This window comes from Aristolochia californica, unplaced genomic scaffold (assembly GCF_029961685.1).
Source record: "Aristolochia californica isolate CCGP_79_NKW_82.1479 unplaced genomic scaffold, dmAriCali1.0.hap1 SCAF_10, whole genome shotgun sequence".
Classification (NCBI taxonomy): domain Eukaryota; kingdom Viridiplantae; phylum Streptophyta; class Magnoliopsida; order Piperales; family Aristolochiaceae; genus Aristolochia; species Aristolochia californica.
Genome location: NW_027181771.1, coordinates 35,553,330 through 35,577,136, shown reverse-complemented (window position 1 = coordinate 35,577,136; position 23,807 = coordinate 35,553,330). Strand labels below are relative to the sequence as shown.

At 39.9% G+C, this 23,807-nt stretch overlaps 3 protein-coding genes across 8 annotated transcripts; 2 read left to right on the top strand and 1 right to left on the bottom strand.

Annotated features, from left to right (window-relative positions):
• Positions 1–458: 458 nt before the first annotated feature.
• LOC137938662 (helicase-like transcription factor CHR28) lies at positions 459–10,519 on the bottom strand. 3 transcript variants are annotated; one of them, XM_068783655.1, is made up of 14 exons: positions 9,870–10,519; positions 6,847–6,943; positions 6,622–6,705; positions 6,185–6,451; positions 5,852–6,097; positions 5,196–5,764; positions 4,875–4,946; positions 4,705–4,782; positions 3,653–4,610; positions 3,301–3,431; positions 2,974–3,195; positions 1,436–1,999; positions 1,122–1,331; positions 459–973 (listed from the first exon to the last, which is right to left on the bottom strand). In XM_068783655.1, exons 1-14 carry the CDS (start codon positions 10,017–10,019, stop codon positions 869–871), a joined length of 3,753 nt encoding a protein of 1,250 aa, XP_068639756.1. In that variant the 5' UTR covers positions 10,020–10,519; the 3' UTR covers positions 459–868. The 3 variants fall into 3 exon arrangements, with proteins under 3 accessions (XP_068639756.1, XP_068639747.1, XP_068639764.1); XM_068783646.1 differs by having other exon boundaries at positions 5,196–6,097; XM_068783663.1 differs by lacking the exon at positions 6,847–6,943 and having other exon boundaries at positions 5,196–6,097; positions 9,870–9,948.
• A 756-nt stretch (positions 10,520–11,275) lies between these two features.
• LOC137938682 (protein GID8 homolog) lies at positions 11,276–16,732 on the top strand. Of its 4 annotated transcripts, none has more exons than XM_068783683.1 (7): positions 11,276–11,482; positions 11,765–11,864; positions 12,037–12,196; positions 12,358–12,470; positions 14,360–14,491; positions 15,013–15,169; positions 16,212–16,732. In XM_068783683.1, exons 2-7 carry the CDS (start codon positions 11,814–11,816, stop codon positions 16,331–16,333), a joined length of 735 nt encoding a protein of 244 aa, XP_068639784.1. In that variant the 5' UTR covers positions 11,276–11,482; positions 11,765–11,813; the 3' UTR covers positions 16,334–16,732. The 4 variants fall into 4 exon arrangements, with proteins under 4 accessions (XP_068639784.1, XP_068639802.1, XP_068639776.1 ...); XM_068783701.1 differs by having other exon boundaries at positions 11,762–11,864; positions 12,367–12,470; positions 16,212–16,731; XM_068783675.1 differs by having other exon boundaries at positions 11,762–11,864; positions 16,212–16,731.
• Positions 16,733–19,510: 2,778 nt separating this feature from the next.
• Positions 19,511–21,378, top strand: LOC137942796 (uncharacterized). The gene has a single exon (XM_068788534.1). It carries the CDS (start codon positions 19,912–19,914, stop codon positions 20,998–21,000), a length of 1,089 nt encoding a protein of 362 aa, XP_068644635.1. The 5' UTR covers positions 19,511–19,911; the 3' UTR covers positions 21,001–21,378.
• The last annotated feature ends 2,429 nt before the right edge of the window (positions 21,379–23,807 follow it).

The window sequence follows — 23,807 nt, the reverse complement described above, 5'->3', positions numbered from 1 at the left end:
AGTTTGTTGGGCCATTCATAGATGAGCAAGGCCGTGGGACGAAGACCAGTGGCAGCCAAAGGGATCGTGGGAACCCACCCTGGCTTGGATAGACCCCAAGGCAGATTTTGGATAGGACCATTTTAAAACGCTTGAATATAGGGAAGAACTATTTTTTGGGGAAGGTCTGGACAAAAATATTATCACCGGAGCTGTGCGTTTATTAGCTCCTTCAGACAAAAACTACTTTTCAATGTACAATAGCAAATTACTTCATTAGCAATAGCAAAATAGGTGCCCTTTTTTTGTGTTACAGTTTCCAGATCGACACTTCATACTAAAATATACAGAACCGAGTACCTCAACCATTTAAATTACAATCTACATATATGTACACGTCTCCTTTGTATTGAATGAAAAAAAGAACAATTCATACAGTTTCATATTAGAAAGTTAAAAGACTGCAAATCCCACATGAAACAAAAAGTGGCAAAACACGAGAAAAAACACTTGGTGATTGAAGGGCTAGTCAGATAACTGAGAAAAATAAAGAGATCTTCTTTCAGGAAAACAATCATAAATCTGATTTACAGTTATTGCACCTATTTGCGTCTTTTTTCCCTCTATCTTTGGGTATTTATATCACATTTACAAGGCAATTTCCTAAGGGATAACACTTACAAAATTTTGGGCATAATGGAAAATTAAGTAGATCCTCTAGAAATTATACACATGTACTGCCAAGTAAATGACAGCCAAAATTAGGCCCCACTCAGAAACCCACTTTAGCAGTGTCCCCTACTAAGGCACCTTAGGAAACAGTGGGAATTGCGACACTGCAACCTAGACCACTTAAAGAATAAATCATTCACTAGGTTAAGATGTTCAGTCACACACTAAACAGGTATCTTAAATCCTCCACTGTGAGCCGAGTTTGCCTACCTCCCGTTTCGTCTTCTCCAAATGCAGAAGCGACCATCTCTCTCTTCTTTTCCTGCAAACATGACTAATGTAAACATGTTCCATCATGCAGACAGTGTTCCTTCATTCATTATACATTTTGCATATAAATCTAGACCCTCTTAGACAACCATTCTTGTAAATAACATTTATACTTTAGCAGCAAGAGCAGAAAAAGATACCTGAAGGGCCAATATGCGATCTTCAACTGTATCTTTCACTGTAAGGCGAGAGACTTTAACAGGACGAGTCTGCCCTATTCGATGTGCTCTATCAATTGCCTGATCTTCAGTAGTAGGATTCCACCAGAGGTCCAAGAGAAGAACATTACAGGCTGCAACCATGTTCAGACCAAGGCTTGCAGCTTTCAAAGACATTATCATGACGGAAACCTATTACACGACAAATATTAGTGACCAATTATAAGTTGGACACTTATGCAGAATAGTTCTGTAAATTTTACTGTAAAATCTAAACTATAGTTCCAGTGATCAACCTCTGGAAGATTGTTAAAATCTTTGACAGCTTTGTCTCTTGCAACAACAGACATAGTTCCATCAAGCCTCCTGTACTGGATAGAAGAACTTCGTAGAGGAGTTTCAAGCAAATCTAGCATCCTAGTCCATTGTGAAAAAACAATCGCTTTCTCCACTGCTGGTGTGCTTTGACCACTTTCAATACCTAAAAGAAGACTAGATGCACTTTCTGGACCACTAGCAGCCTCATCTGAATCTTGCTTTCTGGAACTGGATGTCAATTTTGACAGAGACAGGAGAATTTCCAAAGCAGCTTTTATTTTTGAAGATACAGAATAACTCATTCCAAAACTATCGGATCTACTCATAACAACACCAGGAGAAGTATGATGAAAACAATCTTGCCCAGACCGGTCAGAGAGGGAGTTTTGCAGTGTGGCTTTAGAAAATACAGCAGTGACACTGAGATGTACTTTACAGTGAGCTGCAGGGCACAAGCTGTCATCTCCAGTAATGTGCTCACATATGCACTGATTGCAAAAGACATGACCACATATGGCAACAACAGCATCCTCAGGAGGGTCCTGCAATGCAAATGACTTAATATTGACACAAACATTGCACTTATAAACATCACAAGTGCTTTGTAAAAATACAGAACAGTTAAACTAGCAAAGTACAATTTAATTCTATCAGCTTTATTTAATCAATTTGTCAAAAGCACGATTAATCACCAACAAGAATTCTCAGGGTGACCTATGCAGTCGTTCAAACAAAAAATGGGTCCCGAGAAAACAAAAGGGAAGAGGATCCATTAGTACAAAGGATTGAAAGATTGAAGGCCTAAGGAATTGAATGCACTTTAACTGAGACTTTCTTAAAGATTTCAATTAGAAGCTAAGCTGATAAAATCAAAACTCACATGGTCAAGTTTAACGTCAAATAACAAGTTTAACATTACATGGCTAATTTTGGAAATTCTTAAAAAAATAAGGATAAATTTGTAGAAGGTACTTACAGATGAAGGAGAAGAAATTTGCACAAGGTAGTTACAGGCCATGTATATTCTATTTGAAAGAATATGGTTTTGCATTTTTCAAGACAACGGGAAGCTGAAGGAGTTAGGGGTTAGCAATAATGGGCTCTTAAAACACTGAGAGATCACTGTATAATAAGATCATTTACAGTATTTAACAACAACAATCAAGTACATCCTTTACACTAAAAGAGTTACCTACCCCGACTACATACCCCATCATTTAGCAGCAGTCTAGAAGCCCCATTTACACTAAAAGAGTTACACTAAAAGGCAAGTTTGATACTCCAATGTTTAAAAGCAGTAAAGCTAATTCCTGTTGGTTACTTACAGATAATTACAATGAAGAAAATTCTCACACTTGTGAAATGAGATGCTAACAGAGTTAAAGAAAATGGAATGATTAGCAAACAGAGTTAAAAAAAATGAAATGATTAGCAAACAGAGTTAAAGAAAATGGAATGATTAGCACATACTTCAACAAAAAAAATTGAAGCAAAGAAGGGAGTGGGACTACCATACATTACATAGCCCGCAAATTGCATAACCAGCTTCCAGACAATTGAGGAGATGAATTAATTTTTCCTTTGGCAGTCTTTTTGCTGTCTCAGTTGAGGCTCTCCATATGGAAGAACTATCATATCCATTAACCAAAAGAGGATGATCACAGGCCTGCCTGAGCCTCAAGAGCATTAATAGAATGTTGACATAATTTTGTTTGACGGTCCCAGCATCTGCGTACTCCTGATATAGAAGAAAAATGCAATTAAAGAAAGTGAGAGGTACACTTGTCACCCAAAATGGAAAGCAATATATGTTTTTTATCATCTTATTCAATAAGAACATTACCTTGAACTGTGCACGTGAATCAGCCTCTAGTCTGGAGTAAAACTCACGTTCTTCCTCCGAGAAATCAACCTTTTTCAGTAACACAGTTTTTGGAGGCAAATTGATGATCGGTTGTCCATCAAGAAGAGTGCCTAAAAACAAAAGTGTATGTCATCACGACAATCTGCAGAGCTTGTAAGAAAATCCTGATGTTTGTATTATGTCACCAGTGGAACCTCCCAAGTTTCAAGTGAGAAAACAATGGTAAATGTTCAAAGAGTACATTAGATGCTGCTAATATCTAAATATGAATAAATACACACTAAATTGATTTACATTTCAGAAAAATGAAATTGATTAAGAAGAGTAGTACCTTTTGTTCGTCGCAGCATGATGGTCTTCAGGACGGCCTGTAGCTTTTTGTAACCATTAGCAGGATTTCTATTAATGGGTATCTTTATCATGGAGCGAAATGACTTAAAAATTGCATATGGTTCATATCTGAGAAATCTGAAGTAACTATACAAATCATCAACTGCATTTTGGATAGGTGTACCAGACAAGCACCATCTTCGCTTAGCTCGAAGACCCCAACAAGCTCTAGCAACTTGGGTTCTGTGATTTTTTATGCTTTGAGCTTCATCCAAGACAACCCTATACCATCCAACTCTGGCAAGAGGACGAGCAGAAACAGAGTCAAGAGCTTCACTGTCATTTCCCTTCTTGCGGTTCTTCTTATTATTGGAACTAGGAGGGTATTTCCTTTTCCTACCAGTAGATAGTCCAACAGAAATACACTGAGCATCACTTTGTAGCCTTCCCCCTTTATCTTCATCATCTTGATCAACAAATGGCTGTTTAGGGACCTCCATGCTCACAATTGAATACGTTGTCAGTACAACATCATATTTGGCCAGCTCTTCAGGATCTTTGGTGCGGCTTGTTCCATGATATACAAGAACAGATAGATTAGCTTTGCTTGTAACCTTATTCTGCAGCTCTTCTGCCCATTGCCGAAGAACACTTGTGGGGCAGACAATTAATGTTCCAGCAGCAGGCCTTCCCTTTCCTGATGCAAAAGTAATAGGAGGCTTTGCATTCCTCACCATTTCTGTTCCATTGCTCTTATTTAAAACAAGACTAGAATCAGGAGCAGCTCGATTTAAGCAATCAGATGCAAGCACAGGGACAACACCTATATTATCATCATCATCATCTAAGTTTAATGTTTCACACTCTCTTGGCTGTTGCATGGCCTTGGAATTTGAGCTAGACATAGGAGCCCTTTCCATTAGTATAAGTGCAATTGTTGATATTGTCTTTCCCATTCCCTGTAAGACAATTTGTTAGGTAACCTTCAAGAATCGAAAGCTTACCCAAACAAAGAAAATTAAGATAAGTGTAAGCAGCTCTGTGCACACCAACCTGATCATCTGCCAAAATTCCTCCAGAACAATTTATATTGGTTGTTTCCTTTTGAACCATCCATGATAAAGCTATTCTCTGTTCATAATGGTCATGCATTTAAGTAAAAAATCCAGGAGAACAGCATAACAAAACAAAATAGCAGATATAACTCAAAGCTCCAAACAAACCTGATGCCTCAAGAGGGGGACTGCTAAAACACCATCTGGTGGATTGGCTTCAGACTTTATCTGTGATAGATCCTACAAAGCACCTTCACAACTTTTAGAGAGACCAGTTACCATTTTGCAATTTGAAGTAAAATTTTGAATGTCTCTAAGAAACAGGTGCAGATGGAATTTTGACCAAAGAAACAGGGAAAGAACGTAAACGGGGATGTTTTAAAAAATATGACGTCAAAAAAATTTTCCTCACATATTTGCCTCTTCTAGTAGATGTTAAATGCTGATATAAAAATAGAACCATTTCATGTAGAATAATGCTATCTTCACCTGCAATGCAACCCGAAAAGTTAGACTTTCATCATTTGCCTTGGGCCTTGTAACTAGGCATCCTTTCTGAGTACAAGAACTATTCAATGAATAACCCTGTTGTGATGTTGCACTAGATTTTCCATGTGTAAGAAGAAGAGAATGTTCTCTTGGGTTGCTTGTCTCTTCAATAATACATACATCTGCCTCATTCTCATCGTGTGAACCTGAACCAGAGGTACAGCTATCTTGATAAAACACTTCTTCTTTGTCTTTCAGAAAATGCTGATACTGGCCAGATCTGTGTGACACAGGCAGCTGAACATCATCCTTTTCCTTAATCCTCTTTCTTGACGTGAATGACTCAGATCCAGGCAGCCTTGACATAGGGAGGGATGTTAGATCAGCACAGAGAGAGGAGCTTCCATTGCTTACAAATGGCAGAATAGAAGAAGAAGAAAGTCTCCCATTTGGTTTGCAGTTATTTACATCAGTATGTCGAATGTCTTTCGCACAAACATCTGGACTCGCCATAGCAAAATCGAATGAAGATACAGGCATAATACTATGGCTAATTTCATCTAGTGTTCCTGAATTAACAACATTGGTATAAGGGAGCAGAGACACCACATCCAACTTTCTATTATGTAGAGAAATTTTTTGGAAACTACCATGACCTTTGGGAAGTTCTCTGTAAGAACATTTAAACAAAGGTTCTTCAGCAACTGCATCAGCAGTGAAGGATAGCGGTGGACAATGACTACCATCTTCACTCATCATACTATTAGTAAAAGTGCCAACCTGGTGACCATCATGTTCTCCATCACAGGCTGTATAGGATATCGAATCGTGAGTTCCATTTGGATAATCTATATTAAAAAAATTCCAATCAGATGTATCAATGCCAGAGGCATTTGAAGATCCTGCAGCACAATCAACAAATTCTAGTTCATTACACTCAAGATGGACTATCACATAAAAATGCATGAATAGAGCTTAAGATGGTTCACCTGCTGCTCCTTCATGCAGCATGCTAACTTTGCTGGTCAGTTCTTGGTTCCCCCTTTCAAACAGCAGTCCACCACTAGTAACTGCAAAATCCTGATGTTCTTTGCTATCAGATTCACAATCTTTTCTGAAATAGTTTGCCTCTTCTGTTGCATGAGTATATATGGTGCCCCAACCAAATGTTTCATTCTGGATTTTTGCAGCACCAGAGGCTGTAAACATCCAAGTATTGCCACAATCTCCAATAGACTTTCTAGTTGCAGCATGTCCTGAAAAAGGTATTATAAACCAGTAAGATATAATGCCAGGAATTCAGCTAAAAAGATAAAAAATTTATATCAATTTGAGGAAATGAATATGGTTCTGAAGTTCAAAATCTTCCACACTGATGTTTTAAGAGCTCCCAGGAGTCTCTAATTAATGCACCCCATACCCATACCTGAATCTGAAATTGAGAGAAACCATGGAGAAGTTTGCTGTAATCCGTCTCTTGTCAAAACTGGTCGTGCAGATCCTTTGGTGCCTAAAAGAAAACAAGAGCAACAATATATATTGCAGCACTGGATATTACTTGATTCTAGTTTCTCTTCAAAAAAATTCTAAACAAAATTAAAACAAGAAATATAGGTGAAGTTAAAAAAAGAAACAGAGCAAAATTAACAACCATTATTAGATTGAGACTCCTTTTCATGTACTGCAACAGCAACAGGAGTAGACTCATCTTCAAAAAAGGTCTTGAAGGTTAAATCTTCCGGACTGGTCTGTATATCATATTCAAAAAATTCAACATATTATGAAACTATTTCTATTGAAAATCTAAGAAAGATAAAAAATTACAAGAGAACAACCACCCAGTTGCAAAACAAATTAAGAGGAGCAGCAGCAATGATTTTTAGGAGCTTTTAAAAGTGTAAAACTGATAGGAAAGAGAAAGAAAAGAAAGCAAGAGAAACAAAGAGAGTGCGGCAGTTCTGGCACTCATTGAGGGGTCTGGAATTCAACCTCTCCTTAATAAACTCAAGTTATTTGAGTTAAAAGTATATATATAGCCGTCTATTCCAAACTCACTATAACTATTCAACCCAGAACCTTGGACACACACACCAAGACAAACTTACTCCTAACATAGAGAGACAATCTGACAAATATCAAATGACCAAACTATCCTTGTGCACATAATTCAACACTTCCCATCAAGTTGGAGCCAATATATCTAGAAGCCTTAGCTTGTTATGAAAATTTCCACTCTCTTTTCCCATGGCCTCAATAAACACATTACCTAGCTGATCCACAAATTTAACATAGGGAGTGACCACGGTACCACTCATAACACCAACACAAATGAAAGGACATTCTACCTCAAAATGTTAAGTTTGTTCATAAAAGACTGGATTACTAGCAATAAAAATGACAGCTTGATAGTCACAATGCACCTCCATCCTATCCTATGTTGGGAAACGTAGCTTTTGTAAAACTGATCAAACCCATAGGAGTTCACTAATTGTGTGAGTTATTGCCAGATATCCTACTTCTGTACTAGATCAAGCCACAAAATTCTATTCTTGCTCTCCCAGATAATCAAATTTCCTCCAACAAATATGCGATAACCAATGGTAGACTTTCTATCCAACTTGGACCCTGAATCTGCATTTAAGTATCCCTAAGTTTGCAAATAACCATGTCGCTCTTACAATAATCTTTTACCTGGTACTCTCTTCAAATATCTCAATACTCTATGCACAACCTCTAGATGAATCTTTCTTGGATGCTCCATGAACTGACTGATGACACTCACAACAAATGAGATGTTAGGAGGTGTAATTGTGGCATAAATCAGTATGCTCACTAACATTCTATACATAGTCTTATATTTGCATTCAATACTAGCATTTTCATGAAGATTATAGTTCACTTCCATGGGTGTCTTGATAGGCTTTGCTCCTAACAAATCATACTCTAGTAGCATATCTAAAGCATACATTCCTTTGTGTTAAAACAATCTCAGCCTTACTTCTTGCTATCTCAATTCCAAGAGAATACTTAAGGGAACCTAAATCTTAATTTAGAAATGTTTTGTAAGATGTACTTTGACCTCTTCAATATCTTTTGCATCAATCCCTGATAGCACCATATCATCCACATACACAACAAGCACTACAACTTTAGATGATTTCTTAAAAAAAAGAATGAGTGGTCACAATGACTTATGATAAAACCTGAGGACAAAATCACTTTGTTAAACTTGTCAAACAATACTCTAAGTCTCTGGTTGCCATAAATAGCTTTGTTTAGCCTATATGTTTTTTCAGCCTTCCTCTGAGCAACATACCCAAGAGGTTGCTCCATGGATACTTTTTTGTCCAAATCCCATACAGCAATGCATTTTTTATGTCTAATTGGAACAGATGCCAAACCTTAGTAATAGTCACAAAAATTAAAATACAAACAAATGACAACTAAGATTTCATTCTTGAACAAAAATCCATTTTTTGATTTATTTCATCTATTCCATAACCGGAACAAAGGGGGATACACGTTACACCACGATTTTGAATCAGAAGAGAGATTTCAAGAAATGGCAGATCTATTCACTCTATCAATAACCAAGCTGGATCTGGTGTATCATAAGGGATTTTCTTTTTCTATTGATTCCTACGGATTGGATCAAAAAAAATTTCTAGAATGAGGTATTCAACTGCACAAGAAAGAATGTTTTCAAAAACAACACATCATTTGTTTAAGTATACAGCTTAGCTACAAGTTTGGTTTTATACCACTCAATGGACCCATCAACTTTGTCTTTCACAATGTAGACCTAGTGATTCCCTAAATAACAGCATCTGGAGGTGGTCCACACAATGTCCAAATACCACAATCCAGCAACACCTCCATCTCCACATCAATGGACTTTTCCATTGAGGAGACAACAAAGCATCCTACACTAGAGATGGAATAGTACAAAGAAGGCAGACTTTTCCATTTAGCAGCACAAGCTATCAATCTCAATGTCATGACACAAGAGAGAGAGAGAGGAAAAATATAAACTTTAACTTCACTCAATAAAGAATCTGAATAACTCTTTCTTGAAGAAGTGGCAGACTTAGGAAGAGGAGAAAACCTTGCTGGAAACTCTCTGCAACCAGATATTCTTGCTCTGATTCCATGTGAAAGTATAAAACTAAGAAGAAACAAAGAGAAGAGAAAGCACAAGAGAGAAAGAAAGAGTGCGGCAGTTCTGGCACTCGTTGAGGGGTCTGGAATTCATCCCCTCTTTGTTACCCTCACTTAAGTCTATATTTAATTGCACAGTCTATGGATTGCTAGCATGGTAATGTATACCAAGAACTCTAGCTCCAAAATTTCCTTCTTGGTAATATAGTACGACTGTTCGAACAATGGAAGTCCTTATGAGATTGCTTCGGGAAAGGTGGCAGCCAGGAGCGTAAGTACACTGATAAAAGCTGCATACGAGTTGCTTCTATCATAAGGGCAAAGAAGTAGACTAATTTGCTCGGTAAGAACAGTAGAGACCTTGATGAAACCTAATTGGATGAGACCTAATCTCAAAAACTATTTGCCCATCTTAAATTTTTTGTGTACCCACAGAAAAACAAAACGACTGCCAGAAGCACCAAGCAAAAAAGAAACCCTAAGAAGAAAAACAAAATCAGATGATACCGAACATACCGGGGTGTCGCGAACAGAAGGATTTGAATTCTCGTCAAGGATCTTATAAAAGCTCTCGATATCAATTGAAAGCTCGTCGGGATCGTCGGCGGCCAAAGCTCCTCCGTCCGCCACGCAATTGGAGTCACCAAAACCGTCGGCGTGCAACATCAGGATACACCATGAGAGGAAAGAAAAAACCGAAGATGTCGAAGACGCAGCAACCTTTGAAACAGCAATCGAGCAAGCAAAATTCACGTTCCGAATATGGACGGAAGAAAGAGTCGATAAAAAAGATTCCAAAAGTGTGATTGCACCAACAACACACCCTGGGTAGAAAAAAAGGAAATATCAAAGAGGGAAACAGAAGAGAGACGCCGACAACAACAGGGTCCCGAAGATTCGTCGCAGTTTCCCACCGACGTGAGACGCGAGTTGAATTGAGCTGGATCGAGTAGGTTCTTTTGCTTTTGCGCTGCTGGTGTTTGTGCAATTGTATTTTCCTTTTTCCCTCTCTTAGCTTTCAGCCGTCGTTTTTATTCGTTATTTTGGGTTTCGAGAAAACGCAGGGAAGGACGGAAGGTTTGAAAATTTGGGCCTGGTTTATCCCTCGAGGGGCACACCGTGTCGTCACCTAAATGGCAGCAAACGAAAGTCTGCGGATGCATGGGATCTGAGGACTGCGGGGGCAGATCACATTTGCAGGTGAAGCGAACTTTTTTAATATTTTGCACGCAAGGATGCGGGAACGTATTTCTGAAAAAAAGCACACAATACGATTGATTGGTCGCCTGGTAAGAGTAATCTACCACTGCTTTGACGTACACAGTTACACAGTACAGCAGACAGCAGTGAATCTAAAAACTCCCATCGTCGACTCTAAATTCTCCAGCAACTTTTACTCAAATATACTTGTAAGAAAATTTATTAACTCATAAATTGAGAGCTGAGACAAATCCTTCAATTTTTTAGATGGCGTGGCTATTGCTTATCAATGATCTCATCAAGATCCAGTACGATTGCCTTGTTAGAACCCTCGTTTTTTTTTTTAAATTTTAAGTAGCTAACCTTAACTCCTCTCAAGATCAGCTCTTAGATTTGCAAACAGTTAGGGTTTTTGCCAAAACAAAAAACTTTTTAAAGCTCCATTTTTTCACTTTTTTAGACCTAAATTTGATACCAAATGTTAAATATAACATTGATTAGACTCACACCCTTGTATGTACACACACATTTAACCAGTATGTGTTAGGCTGATCAACAAAAAAATTAAAAAAAAAAAAAGATTTTTCTATAGAACATGATTGTTTTGATCTTAAATAAGTCAATGAAATTGCTATGAGATATTAAATAAAAATTAAAAAATTACTTTAATTTTAATTTTGACTATTTTAGTGACTTACACCGTTAGAGCCTTCTCTGATTAGGCCTAGAAAAATTTCAGTAACGGGACCAAACTCCTAAGTCGCACAAAAGCAACAGCAGCCACCGCTCAGCGCAGCACCCGTGTGCTCAATAGAAAGTTCGGGAGAAGGACAGCGCGACGTCGAAGAAGGGCGCCGTAGCCCGGCGAGGATCTGCGCAAGTGTCGGGTAATTTAAAACTTAAAAATCTCGTCGGAAGAACAAAAGGAGGTAAGCGGTAGCTGGGTCCCTCTCCGTCGTTGCTGCGTTGCATTATCCGCATTTTCTGTTTGCTTCATTACTCTTCTTAACGCTTGAACGAATTTAGGGTTGGACACAAGCAGTGGGCATCTTTTCTTATCCTTCAAAATCCAAGTGTTCTATTATTTTTTATTGGCGACTTTCTTGCGTCGAGATATCTGTGATCAAGCTCATCAAACCCTAGGTCGTTACGATTATCTTTATGATCCTAGCTTCTGTCTTAATTGATATTCGCTTGTTGTACTGCAGAAGGCTGAGCTCACCTCTTCGGGTTTTCGATGGGTTTTAGATTTGAATACTGATGTCACTGTTCTGGTTCGTCGTTGGTCAGCTAGCATCAACTGAAACGATGGTAAAGAAGATTGCTTCTGCATTTAGAACATTGAATTCGACTGTGGGGCTTTCGGGATTGCAACTAAAAGGAATCTAATTTTTGTTTAAACTTACCAAAATACGTCTGTTTATGGGGTTTTCGCTCGCCATTTAACTGAAAAAGTAAATAAAAGTGTACATTACTTTGGCAGTCCACGTCTAAGAAGGTGATTACAAGAGACGAATGGGAGAGGAAACTCAACGATGTAAAAATTAGGAAGGAAGATATGAATAAACTAGTGATGAACTTTCTTGTGACCGAAGGTTACGTTGAAGCTGCAGAGAAATTTCGGATGGAGTCTGGCACCGAACGTATCCTTGTTTTGTAGCATTATTAGCGTTGGTTGCTTTGTGTTTGGAGTTTTACCACTAAAAACGAGCAGGCCATTTATTATATGTATATTTTTTTGCTTTTATTTTAAGAAGTTTAGGATGGTTTCATCAGCCAATATTTCACCTTCCACCTTATCCAGAAATAGCAGATATTGATCTTATGACAATAACTGATCGTATGGCTGTAAAGAAGGCTGTACAGAGTGGCAATGTCGAGGATGCAATTGAAAAAGTCAATGATTTGAATCCTGAGGTATAGTGCTACATTCCCTATATTTATTTTCTTTGATGTGCCTGTGTGTTTCTACTGTTTTGTTTTGATTGTTTCTTTTCCTAACTGGGTTTGCACAAAAAGAGAACACACTTCATATCTATTGGAGATCAAATGTGGCACTGAGCTGTTTAGAAGGAGAAAACCTCAAATGGCACTCCTCTCAGATTGTATATTTTTATTTCCATTTGCAACATAATTGCTCTTTCTTGAAAACATTGAAATTCATCAGGCATAACCTTAAAAAATCTCCATGTTCATAATATGATCCAAGAAAGGACATTGGACCTACTGGCCTGAATGAAAATAACTCTCTGTGCTCATCATTTAGAGTAAAAAGATGTAGACAAATGCCTTCTATGAAATTTATATGTGATGAACAGTCACTGTAAAAGCTTGCCCATGAACGATAAAGTGGCAGAACACAAGTCTTTGCTATAAATTACCTGTTTTTATGGTATTTTATCTCAGGCCATCACATGTCCCGAAAGATGTAAACAATTGATGAAACAATCTCTTTATCATTCCCTTCCTCCCCTGAAAACCAGGTCTGGGTGGAGTTTGTGATCTAATGAGAGGCTGCTCAGGGCAGACCCTACGTAGCTTATTCAGGCCCCACTGACCACTGTGGCTCTGTAGAAACAGAGTTGAATGCTCTACACGCTGGACTCAAGCTATATTCGTAGAAATTCACCAGTCCACTGAAAGTTGAAGGCGATTCAGCTCTTGTAATCAATTGGCTAGCAAAAAAACTCCTCTCCCCCATGTCAAAATCAGGATACGTTTGATGATATCAATGATTTATGTACTACCTTGCAGGTGGTATGGCAGCATGCACTAGAGCTTGCAAATAGTATAGCTGATAAGGTGGTTAATGATGGGGCATCATCCAATCCATCTTTAGTCTTTGAGTAATTTCTTCCTCTTCAGTCTTGAGAGCTGCTTCTTTCATCTTCATCCTATTACATGTATAAACCTTCATACTTTAATGACTAAAATTTCTGTAATTCAAAAAGAAAAAATCTCGGTGATCTTCCAACAACTATTTTCTAATCTTTAGTATTCTTTTAAGGGAGACAACTGATTGAGCTTTGTGAATCCAATTGATCAAGGAAGTGGAAGAGAGCTTTTGAAAGGAGGCTTAGATTTTAGAGATGGAGAAACTTTAGGCAGGATTTGTCGATTTACAAACTGAAGAAGAGAATGATGGACTAATTTTAATTACTTTAAGGGATAGTGATTCAGCTTGGAAAGTAATAAAATAAAGTATATGCAAAATACTAGATATTCGGCCTAAAAGAATGAATACACTAGACTGTTTCTAAATTACGCATATCAGCTTCAGCTGGCCAAATTTAAGTACCTTACTTCATTTATATTTAAAATATTGGACATAAAAAAAATATTTCAGCTTTTCACCCAAGTACAAAAACTTTTCACAAAAGAAAGATTTGAAGTTTGAAGATACAGCCTCTTGATCCCCTTCTTGTGGATGCCAAATTTCTTCCCATACTGTCTGCAGCTACGGTGCAAATAGTTATGGTCATTGTTGCTATTGCTGCTTTTATGCCTGCAAGATGGCATGTTACGTCAATGTTGTTGAGCTAACATCAATCTATTCTGAAAGTTTCCATATTTCTGATGGTTATGTTAGATCTTTATTTATGAAAATATTAGGTTTTTATTTATTTTATTTTTATATTTCTGGACTTGATACATTGATCTTCTTGAGTAATGTTTCCTTGGATTTATTTCTTCAACCATTGGACCTGTTGTTACAATACATCAACTATATAGTTTCTCTCATGTTAGGATTTAGAATTTTGCTGGCTTTGAAGGCAAAGCTTACTCAATTAGGATTATTTGTGCAGATACTGGATACAAACCCCCAGTTATTTTTCCATCTCCAACAACAGAGGTTGATTGAGCTGATTCGAAATGGCAAAGTGGAAGAAGCCCTTGAGTTTGCACAGGAAGAGCTTGCACCAAGAGGTGAAGAAAATGTAAGGCTCTCATATTGTTAATTTACCTTGTGGGATTTACATTTTGTTAACTAGTTGAGTAGGCCTATTAAGCCCTTGCTGGATTATATTTCGTTTTGAATTGTAGAAGCTTTGAGCTCATGGTTTTGATGCTTCTTCAATATGCTGATTTTGTTGGAAAGTCTTATTCAACTTTTAATTTCTTGTAAGGGCGTTAACTTATAATTTAAGATAATACTAATAATCAGTTTTAAAAATAAAATAAAATTTATAATTGGTTAAATGATGTCCACTGTCATGTCATTTAGTGTATAGTGGTTTTTTCTCACCATTATACTGATTTCAAAAAATCACAAAAGGTTTATGTTGGAGAGCCCGTTATGTTACATATTCTAAGAGGACAGGTTCTATTATGTTGTTTTAGTTTTTGGGGTGAATATTTTGACTCATACACTATTTTATAACACAGAGGTCTGGCTTAAAGTGTCTTTCAGCCTTGTAAATCTATATCATGTTCTAAAGGCTAATGTTTCTGTATGCAGCAAAGCTTTTTAGAGGAGTTAGAGAGGACAGTTGCACTTCTGGCATTTGAAGATGTTTCCAATTGCCCTGTTGGAGACCTTCTAGACATATCACAGCGCCTGAAAACAGCAAGCGAGGTGAATGCAGCTATTCTGACAAGCCAAAGTCATGAAAAAGGTTGGAACAGATCTCCTTACTCCCTTTTTATAAAAAATCCTGGATTATCTGCTTCTGTAAACATTTTCTAGTTTTACTTCTACAACAATGCATGTTCATGGTATATCTTCAGATGAGTCTGGTAAATTTACCAATATCATTTTGTGAGCATTTCAAGGCCCACTCAACATTTGACTGGGACATTTGGTGGTCTGTAGTATCATTTGTCAGATCAGTAGCAAATGAGCCTCTAGGGATTTAAAAGATGCCATTTACTTAAAGAATATGTTTTAATGTTCACAGTTTCTATTGTCAGCAGGATTATTTTTTATTACCCTGCTACCTGATGAACAAAGAATATGATGATATTCTACAAGATAATATACCAATCACTCTGCAGTCCTGTGTTGTATGGACTGAAGAAGCATAAAATTTTGATCAAGGGGATGTGCACCTAGATTTTTCTTTTGAAGTTTTAAGGACCGAATTTTTAATTGTCTCTCTGCAACTTGACACCTGGGATTGAGGAGAAAACCACAAAGTGGGATTTAAATAACTCAGAGATGGCTGGTAAGGTTATTTTGTACACATTGTAAATCAGGACCTCTGTAATGTTTGCTATACAGGTGATGTGCATACACCACACACCATATAGGTCGTGTAGGCCAATATAGACAAACTGTTCTTCAATGGGCATATGCTTCAGATTTTTGGAAACCTGATACAGTACCCCGTTCTATTATGGCAGACCTTGCTGTCATTGTAACTGTAACTGCTGTTACTGCGAATGAACCTTGCTTAATTTTCCATATATTTTAATGTTTGTGTATGGTTGTATATGAAGTAACTTTCTACCCACGAAGACTTGATTCCCTTTTTATCTGGATTTCAATTGAATTTGTTAGGGGAGACCGATGGTACTCTGAAAGTAGGAAAATAGTGCATTGCCTTAATCATATGAAATCTCAATTGAATTTGTTTTCTCACCGAGCATTTTACGTTTTCGTTATTGAATTCTAAGAGAATGAAATACTGAACTCAATGGTTGTTGTTATTAATTCAGATCCAAAGCTTCCAAGTTTGCTGAAAATGCTGATTTGGGCTCAGAATCAGCTCGATGAGAAGGCTGCTTATCCTCGTATAAATGACTTGTCCACAGCTGTGCTTGAAGATCCATCCATTTAAAGTTATTGTTAAATTATTTGGAAAGGGGGACACGTCAGTATCTGTTTATTACATGGAAATGAAGAAAAGGATTGTGTGAATAATTCAGTAACTGGTTTTCTTCTTAGATGGGTAGATTGATTCTTTACTTGAGAGCCAGGTCCTTTTATTACTTGGGTTACTTGTTTGTACTCTTGTTTTAGGATGCTCATAATGTAGAACTTCAAGGATCCAGTTTTATACCATGCAATAAAAATGAAAACAAAAATCCTACAGTTCCAAATTCAAGTATATAAGGGAAAGAAGAAAATATGAGAGGTTTAAGCTGAATCTCTATTGCTATGCGTTTTTCTTTTACCTCAAATTGAATTGGTCCTGGACAGCTTCTTTCTTTGGCAGAATATAGTTTATAGTATCCTTTTTTCTTGTTCGAGAACAATCAAATCCTATCAGAATTCGAGTTTAATAGCCAGTAGTTATCCCTCTCGTATTCCCGTTTTTTTTTTTTTTTTTTTTTTTTTAATCAAACCAAAAAGCTCAAAGTGAGATATAAACGGCCGCAGGGTCGGTTTTTTCTTATATGCAAAGCTTGATTGGCATAATGAGTACAGAGAAATTTGTTTTTTTAACTGGTGGTGATTGCACGAATCGGTTGAACATCAATGAAGACGGAAACTAATGAGGAAGCCATAGCTATTGAATGAAAATGACAAGAAAAAACTTTTGCGCAGTCCAGATGGAAAGTTTGCCTGGTTGTACCTCATGAAGGACTCTCCTTTGATCCGTGTTAGAACCGAAAATGGAACCCATCTAAGAAGAAAGAAAAGAATGGATAACAGAGTCGGATTCTCGTTTTCACTGCAGGATAGAGAAACACAGACGAAATAATTGATCCTAAAAAACTAAGATGAACTGATGCTGAGCTAGATACGATACGTTAGAGCGATGATGGGAAGCGCGTCTCCTTCTAGTGCCCAGTTTCTCATCAAGAGCACATAAACGCAAGCGAAATTCTGATCAGAACAGAGGACTTCGATTCGATTTGCGTGGAATGACTCTTTGGTTGCTCCAGTGAAACCACAGTCGCGACGACCATCATCAAAGTTAAGAGCATAACTGGAAGGATCGTACTGAAACCTGAACCGGTCATGGTTGCTGCTCTTAATGGCCTTCCCCATTCGCGCCTTCATCCTGAAGAAAATGCTTCTGCAACGCTTCTTTCCGCAGCTCAACCATGCTTTACCTCTTATCCAACCCATTTCTGCGAGAAGAAATTCAACCTCGACCGAAATGGTGGAATCTTACGTACGGGTCTGTAATCTTCTCTCAAAAGAATATCCAGACCCCTCCTGCCTGCTTTGGAGCGATGAAAAACACCTGACGGTGATGCAAATATACAAGAGTTGCTTTCTCCCGGAGATGCAGCACAGAAAAGAGGGCAGGAAACGAATTGATGAAGGAACTTAAACACTGCCATGCAGTCACATGGGATGAAAAAAGGATCTTAAAAAAATCCACAACCTCAATACAAGAGAATGTTGCACTTTTGCAATCTGCATTGTGCAGTTTGTTATTTTCGGTGTCTTTTGCTACCTGGACATACTCCAAACAATATTCATGGCTTACATCAGTTACCCGGGATGTACTACCCTGTTCATCTCCTTCTCCCTCAGTCACGTCGCTTCAATAAAGCTAGAGAGCGTTCAGAGTTTGGACTTTGTAGTAAGGGCTTGCTTGCTTTGGTTCAATCTGTTTGAGATGGGTTCCACCTTGAACGAGGGCAAAAAGCCGGGTGTCGATTGTCTCTGTCATTTACTCCGTTTATCTTGTGACAGCAATGTTTCTACCTTCTTACCAGAGTTAACAAATGCGGTTCCTCCTGGCAACCAGCATTGGTTTTTTTCTATTGACTGAGGCTTAAAACTTTTAAAAACGCCGACTAGTTTAGTTTAGTTTTAGTTCAGTTTGATTCATCTCTCTCACTCTCGCCCTTTTTATGTGGTGAACTCGGATTAGTTAACAGGCAATTCATCACGGATGATGGGTCAAATCATTAGCTTCCTTTTTTTCTAGAAACCAGAGCGGGATGTCGTCGCGGATTTGTCATCACGTATCAGTCCAGTAATCACTGGAGGAGTGGGAGCAGAAGGGAAGGAGGCAATTGGGACTTTGGAATGGATGATTTGGGGAGTGTGCCGTTGGTTGCAATTGCAATCCCCCTTCTTGTGTTTGTTCTTTGTTTGTATGCAAGAGAAATAATTCTCTTTTGTCTTTCTTCTTGTTCAGTCTCTGTTCCTCTTTTTACGTTACCATGTAAGCCTCCTACCTGTCCTCTTCATTACAGATTTACAATCTCGAGCAACAGCTCACAGTGCAATGCTCCTTCACCAAACCAAATTAAAACCAGAAATATTCAATGCCCACTCTTACAGGCCATTGCCTTGGTCGACTTGTCTATTATCTTCAACGACCTTTTGAGCTGTCATTCTTCCTTCCTTCTGTCCTGCTTTTTGTCTTTCTATAGTTCAATTATTAGATTTATTGACTGCAGTTCCATGGACCACCATTGCACCATCCTTCTGCAGCTCTGCTGCATTTCAGTCTTTACTTCTCTCACCCCTTTTGAATTTACCAACTCTTCGTTCGGCCTCTTAACCCCAACTCCAAGGGCTGGTACATACGAGTCAGAGTTAGGAAATTAATCTGTCTTACTAACTCAAAAACTCTTCTCATAGAAATACGTAACAAGGCTACAAATCCACCCTCTATCGTTTGTTCCGGCTCTTGCCCCAAGCTCGATTACAGGACCGACGAGTCCCGATCCAACTCTGGATCGCGCTCTTAGTTCAAAAAACTAAGATGCCCAAGATAAAATATTTAAATAATATTAGTTTCGTCTTTTTATCAATCCCACCGGACAAGTACAGATGTTTCGGCTGAGCGATCAAACCATGTTCACAAAAATATTAATACGCACCCTTCCGCTGCTTTGTTTTTCACGTAAAACAATTCCATTACTGTTGAATAACATGCCGTTGCCCTCCTAGGAATTGCTTCAGGTTCAAGGGCCGTATCAATATAGCTCAGTTCCGAGATTGGAATTCGTCAAAAACAACAAAAAAAAAAAAGGAAGTAGAGATTAGGAGACAGAAGACTTCCTCGAATTCCTCGCAGACGAATCATGCTTCATCGGCCTTCGTGGGTCATCTTCAACCTTGACTCCGTCCTAGTAATGTGTTATTTAATGTCGAAGAGGACACAGGGGAAGGAGACAATCAATCCCATATTCCTCTCTCGAAGAACAAGAATGATTTCATGCAATTCGCTGCTCCCTCTCCGCCCACGTGGACACCCAGAAGTCCAAAATCATCGCTATTTCCAACTACAAATCCTTGAGATGCTCTCCCGAGTCACCTCCGTAAGCGACTTCTTAGTAATTCGATGTCCACAAAACATTCTCGCTTCGTCTTCTCCGCCTTCTGCCTTCACTATAACTTTGATTATTCTCTATACCTTCAACTCCCCTTTTAATTACCCAACGGGAAGCTGCGGGTCCGGTGTAACACAGAAAGTAGACTCAAGTACAGGCGTTGGTTCGTATGGGTTCGTTAATGTCGCCGCCGCTGCCGCCACCATCGGCGGAGTATCGAATGTACACGGCCTTCTGCGCGAGAACGCCTTCGTCGCACACCAAGGTCTGTAATTGGATTGAATCATACAACCCTTCGGACAATTCGCGTAATTGCGTAGGACCCATTCCCGGAATCACGGCGAAACATGTCCTCAAGGGCTTTGCCATGGTTGCCGTCGGCGATTCCATTTACATCATCGGCGGCCGTCTGTGTTACAAGGAAGAAGCAGAGGACGGCCATGGTAAGGAGGTGAACCTTGCTGTCCTCCCCACCGTGAGGAAATACTCCGTCTCCACCCAAGAGTGGTCGCAGTGTACGCCACTCAGCACTCCGCGCTTCGACTTCGCATGCACGGCGTGCGACAACAAGATCTACGTTGCGGGCGGACAGTGCAGTTTGGCTAGCGGCAGAGGGGTTTCGTCGGCGGAGATGTACGATCCGGCGATGGACGGGTGGAGTCCCCTGCCGGACATGAGCACGCTGCGGTACAAGTGCGTGGGGGTAACATGGCAGGGGAAGATATACGTAGTGGGAGGATTCGCGGAGCGAGGTGACTCCAACGGCCGGACCGTCACCTTCGCCATCGAGCGGAGCTCAGCGGAGGTGTTCGACCTTTGCCGCGGGGAGTGGGACTTAATGGTCAGAATGTGGCGGCTGGACGTGCCCCCCAATCAGATCGTCGCCGTCAACAATAAACTCTACAGCTCCGGCGACTGCCTGAACACATGGAAGGGCCACGTAGAGTCGTACGACAGAAAGCTGAACATCTGGAACAGCGTGGACGGCTCTCACCGTCGCAGCTTCTTCTCTTCCTCTTCAGATCCCATGAACGACGCGAATCAAAGAATCTATCTCACCATGGCGCCCGTGGGCACCCAGCTGTACTTCCTAGCAGGGTATTGTCTGGAGGGAGATACTTACAGGTCGGTATCAGTGGTTCATGCGTTCGACACATCCGCTAGGAGAGAGGAGGAGGCGTGGACGAGCATGGAGCCCATAGAAGAGGAAGGGGAGAAAGAGCTGTGCAGCCATTGCTGTGTGATCCAGCTTTCATGAACGTCGCGGCATCATTAACTTATTCTATGTGTCTATCCATCGGCCATTAAAACGACCGATGACCTAGCTTTTCTCCATGACTGACGCTGTTCATACTGCAACCATGCGTATCAAATTAATCGTCTTTCTTTTAACAGATTTCGAGCCCACTGCTCACCACCGAGGAAGCGGCGCCGTCAACTCAGCGCGAATTCTGATTTATTATTACTACAGAGCTTCTCCATGGTTGCAGTATGCACAAGTATACATTTATATTTTTGTTGATTAAATAGGTGGCCATACGTCTATGCTCGCTAATTTTGGTTTTTATGGGTGTTGTAATTGACATATTTTGAACCATGTCTGCTGTGTTTTCTTCCATGAGGAATGATCCTTGTTACTCATTAATCGTTACCACCATCGAGTAATACTAATACTTGGTACAGCCTACACTAACCTTGTACATATCCCAAACTAATACCTGGTTCGGCGGGTCGACTATTCATCTACCCTAGATCCCTGGTACCAAGGCTGCTCATCTCGCCGGAGCACTAAGGATTGGCGGAGGGGTGACGCTTGTAAAAGAGACGAGTGATTAGAGGCGCACTGATGGAGTATGTCAACTGTAAAAAACACGAAGAAAGTCACAATAACGGTAAACAGAAAAATCCGCTAGATCGTGGTGATTATGAATGTAATAAATCACTGTTCCTCTGCTGGGCAGGCATGAAACTACTCATCTCATCGTCTTATTCGCCTACTTCCTCGCCTCTATCTGGTTCTGTTTCAACTTTGAGCGACCATTGTTATGCTACAGAACCGAAAATGAGAAAGCGCTGAGCAGCACCCAACAGAAGCTAGTTACAGTAGAGGCGCTGTAAGAGCTGTCCTACACAAGCTAGTCAATAGTCATACCTAAGACGAGAAACTCGAGCACTCTGAGAAAAAGTTAGTTCTGTCGTCCCTAGCAGTAAAAAAGCCATCAAATGATTCGCCTGAATCGCCGGATCACTCTTCTATATCTGTTTAGAGCAGCAAGCTAGTGTTAGGTCTCGGCTCTAAATTAGTCAAATGCAGAGTCAAAAAGATCGACGAGCAAAGCAGAACCCTGGCCACAGAGAAAGAGGTTGAAAAGGAAGAAGCAAAGTGAAAAGGGAAGCTCGTTTCCCCTTTCACGTGCAGGCCTTGGACCTCACAGTCTTCTATCCTGGAGCTGGCAACCCACTAAATAGCTTATCAAAGAGAAGAACACGGAACCTGCACCACGCATTCGCACGGCTAACCTCCGACTGCCCTCGCTCACTGCAACAGTCTACCGAACACGAACACGAACACAATCTACCCTTTTGCATTACATTAGATTACAGCATCTCTGGTGCTTCAAAACTCGAATCCAAAGCTAAACCTAGTCCGATCATAGAATAAATCTTCGAGTCTTTTAGACTTTTAAATCAAAAGCCTCTCAAGTTGACGAGACGCCAGCAGAAGATTAGATTTATTCGTCATGAGTCACCGGTCCCAAGGAAGACCTTCCATTGAGAATCTCGAGAACTTGGTGATGAAACACTCGACTGTGGTGGAAGGAGGGGCAGAGAAGAGTCAGTATACGAGTCTGCGAAAGGCCGACAATGCAAGCTAACATGTCGCTCCTACTTTACTCTTCTTTCGCTTTCCGTAAATTGAAAGTTGGACCTTGGACCATGGACCTCGGAGTTAATAAGAAAGAAGTCTTGCCGTCTTTGTGGTCCCGCTGCCTACTGTACCACAAGGTCTGCCACGTGTAGAAATAATGTTGACCCCACGACACTGGGGGCCACATGCAACATGATCCCGTCGAAAAACCACGTCATAGTCACACGTGAGACATCACTCGTGGGGCCTGAGTTAAGGCCGTCAAGTCATGATTCAGCTTAGCGTGCGAGAAAAGGAAAAGAAGAAGAATGAATCGAAAGACGGTCCAGCAGAGGGGGCCGACGAGGCCGGAGCCTGTTAGACCGTGCTACTGCTTTTACCCTTCTTTCTTTCTCCGTTAAAGAGGAGAAATGAAATGAAACCGATGAAGGTCTGCGGCTTTTTCGAAGACAAGTGATCTTCGTACAGATTCTCGTTCTCGTTCATCTTCAAACTAACGTACCCAATCCCACCTGAAGCACGACACAACTAACCTGGTTTTACTTACCTTCAGAAAATCTTCAATCTGGAGTTACCCCATTAAATAATGCACCTGCTGCTGAAGTTGTGTTCTATTTTTGTAATAAGTTAGAAAAAAGTGCGAGGAACTGCACTTGGATCGTTGAAGAAACATCCCGATTTCAGTAACGCATGGGAAATTATAGGTTGAGAATTCCTTTGGAAAAGCAACCGATCAATCAGTCATGAAACTGCAAATCGTTCGGTTTGAGCCTCTCGGCTACTTGCTATTTGTCCTGTCTGGTGTTTGCTTTGACCCACATTATCAAACACAAAGAGTAGCAGCCAATATCTCCAGAAAACGACATCTGGGTTATCGCGAGCGGGTAATAGTGCTGAAACATGTTGGGTAGTTTACCCTGCCTGGCGTCTGTACTGTAAAATTCACGAAGCACAGAGGTCTGGTGCTGTGGCAGAGGGAAGAGATGCGCATCCAAGGCTGGCGTAGGACCACAGCAAAGCCACATTATGGCAGCACAAAACACCGAATTATCAGAGGGAAAAACCCAAAGGCATTTTCACGGGTGTGGTGGTGGCAAAGGTAAAAGTCACCATTTTTATATTACCAGCAGAAAGCTAAAGTTATTAATAAGCTGCTATAGCCTGCTACTACTCTGTTCTCCGACTATAGCTTTCTA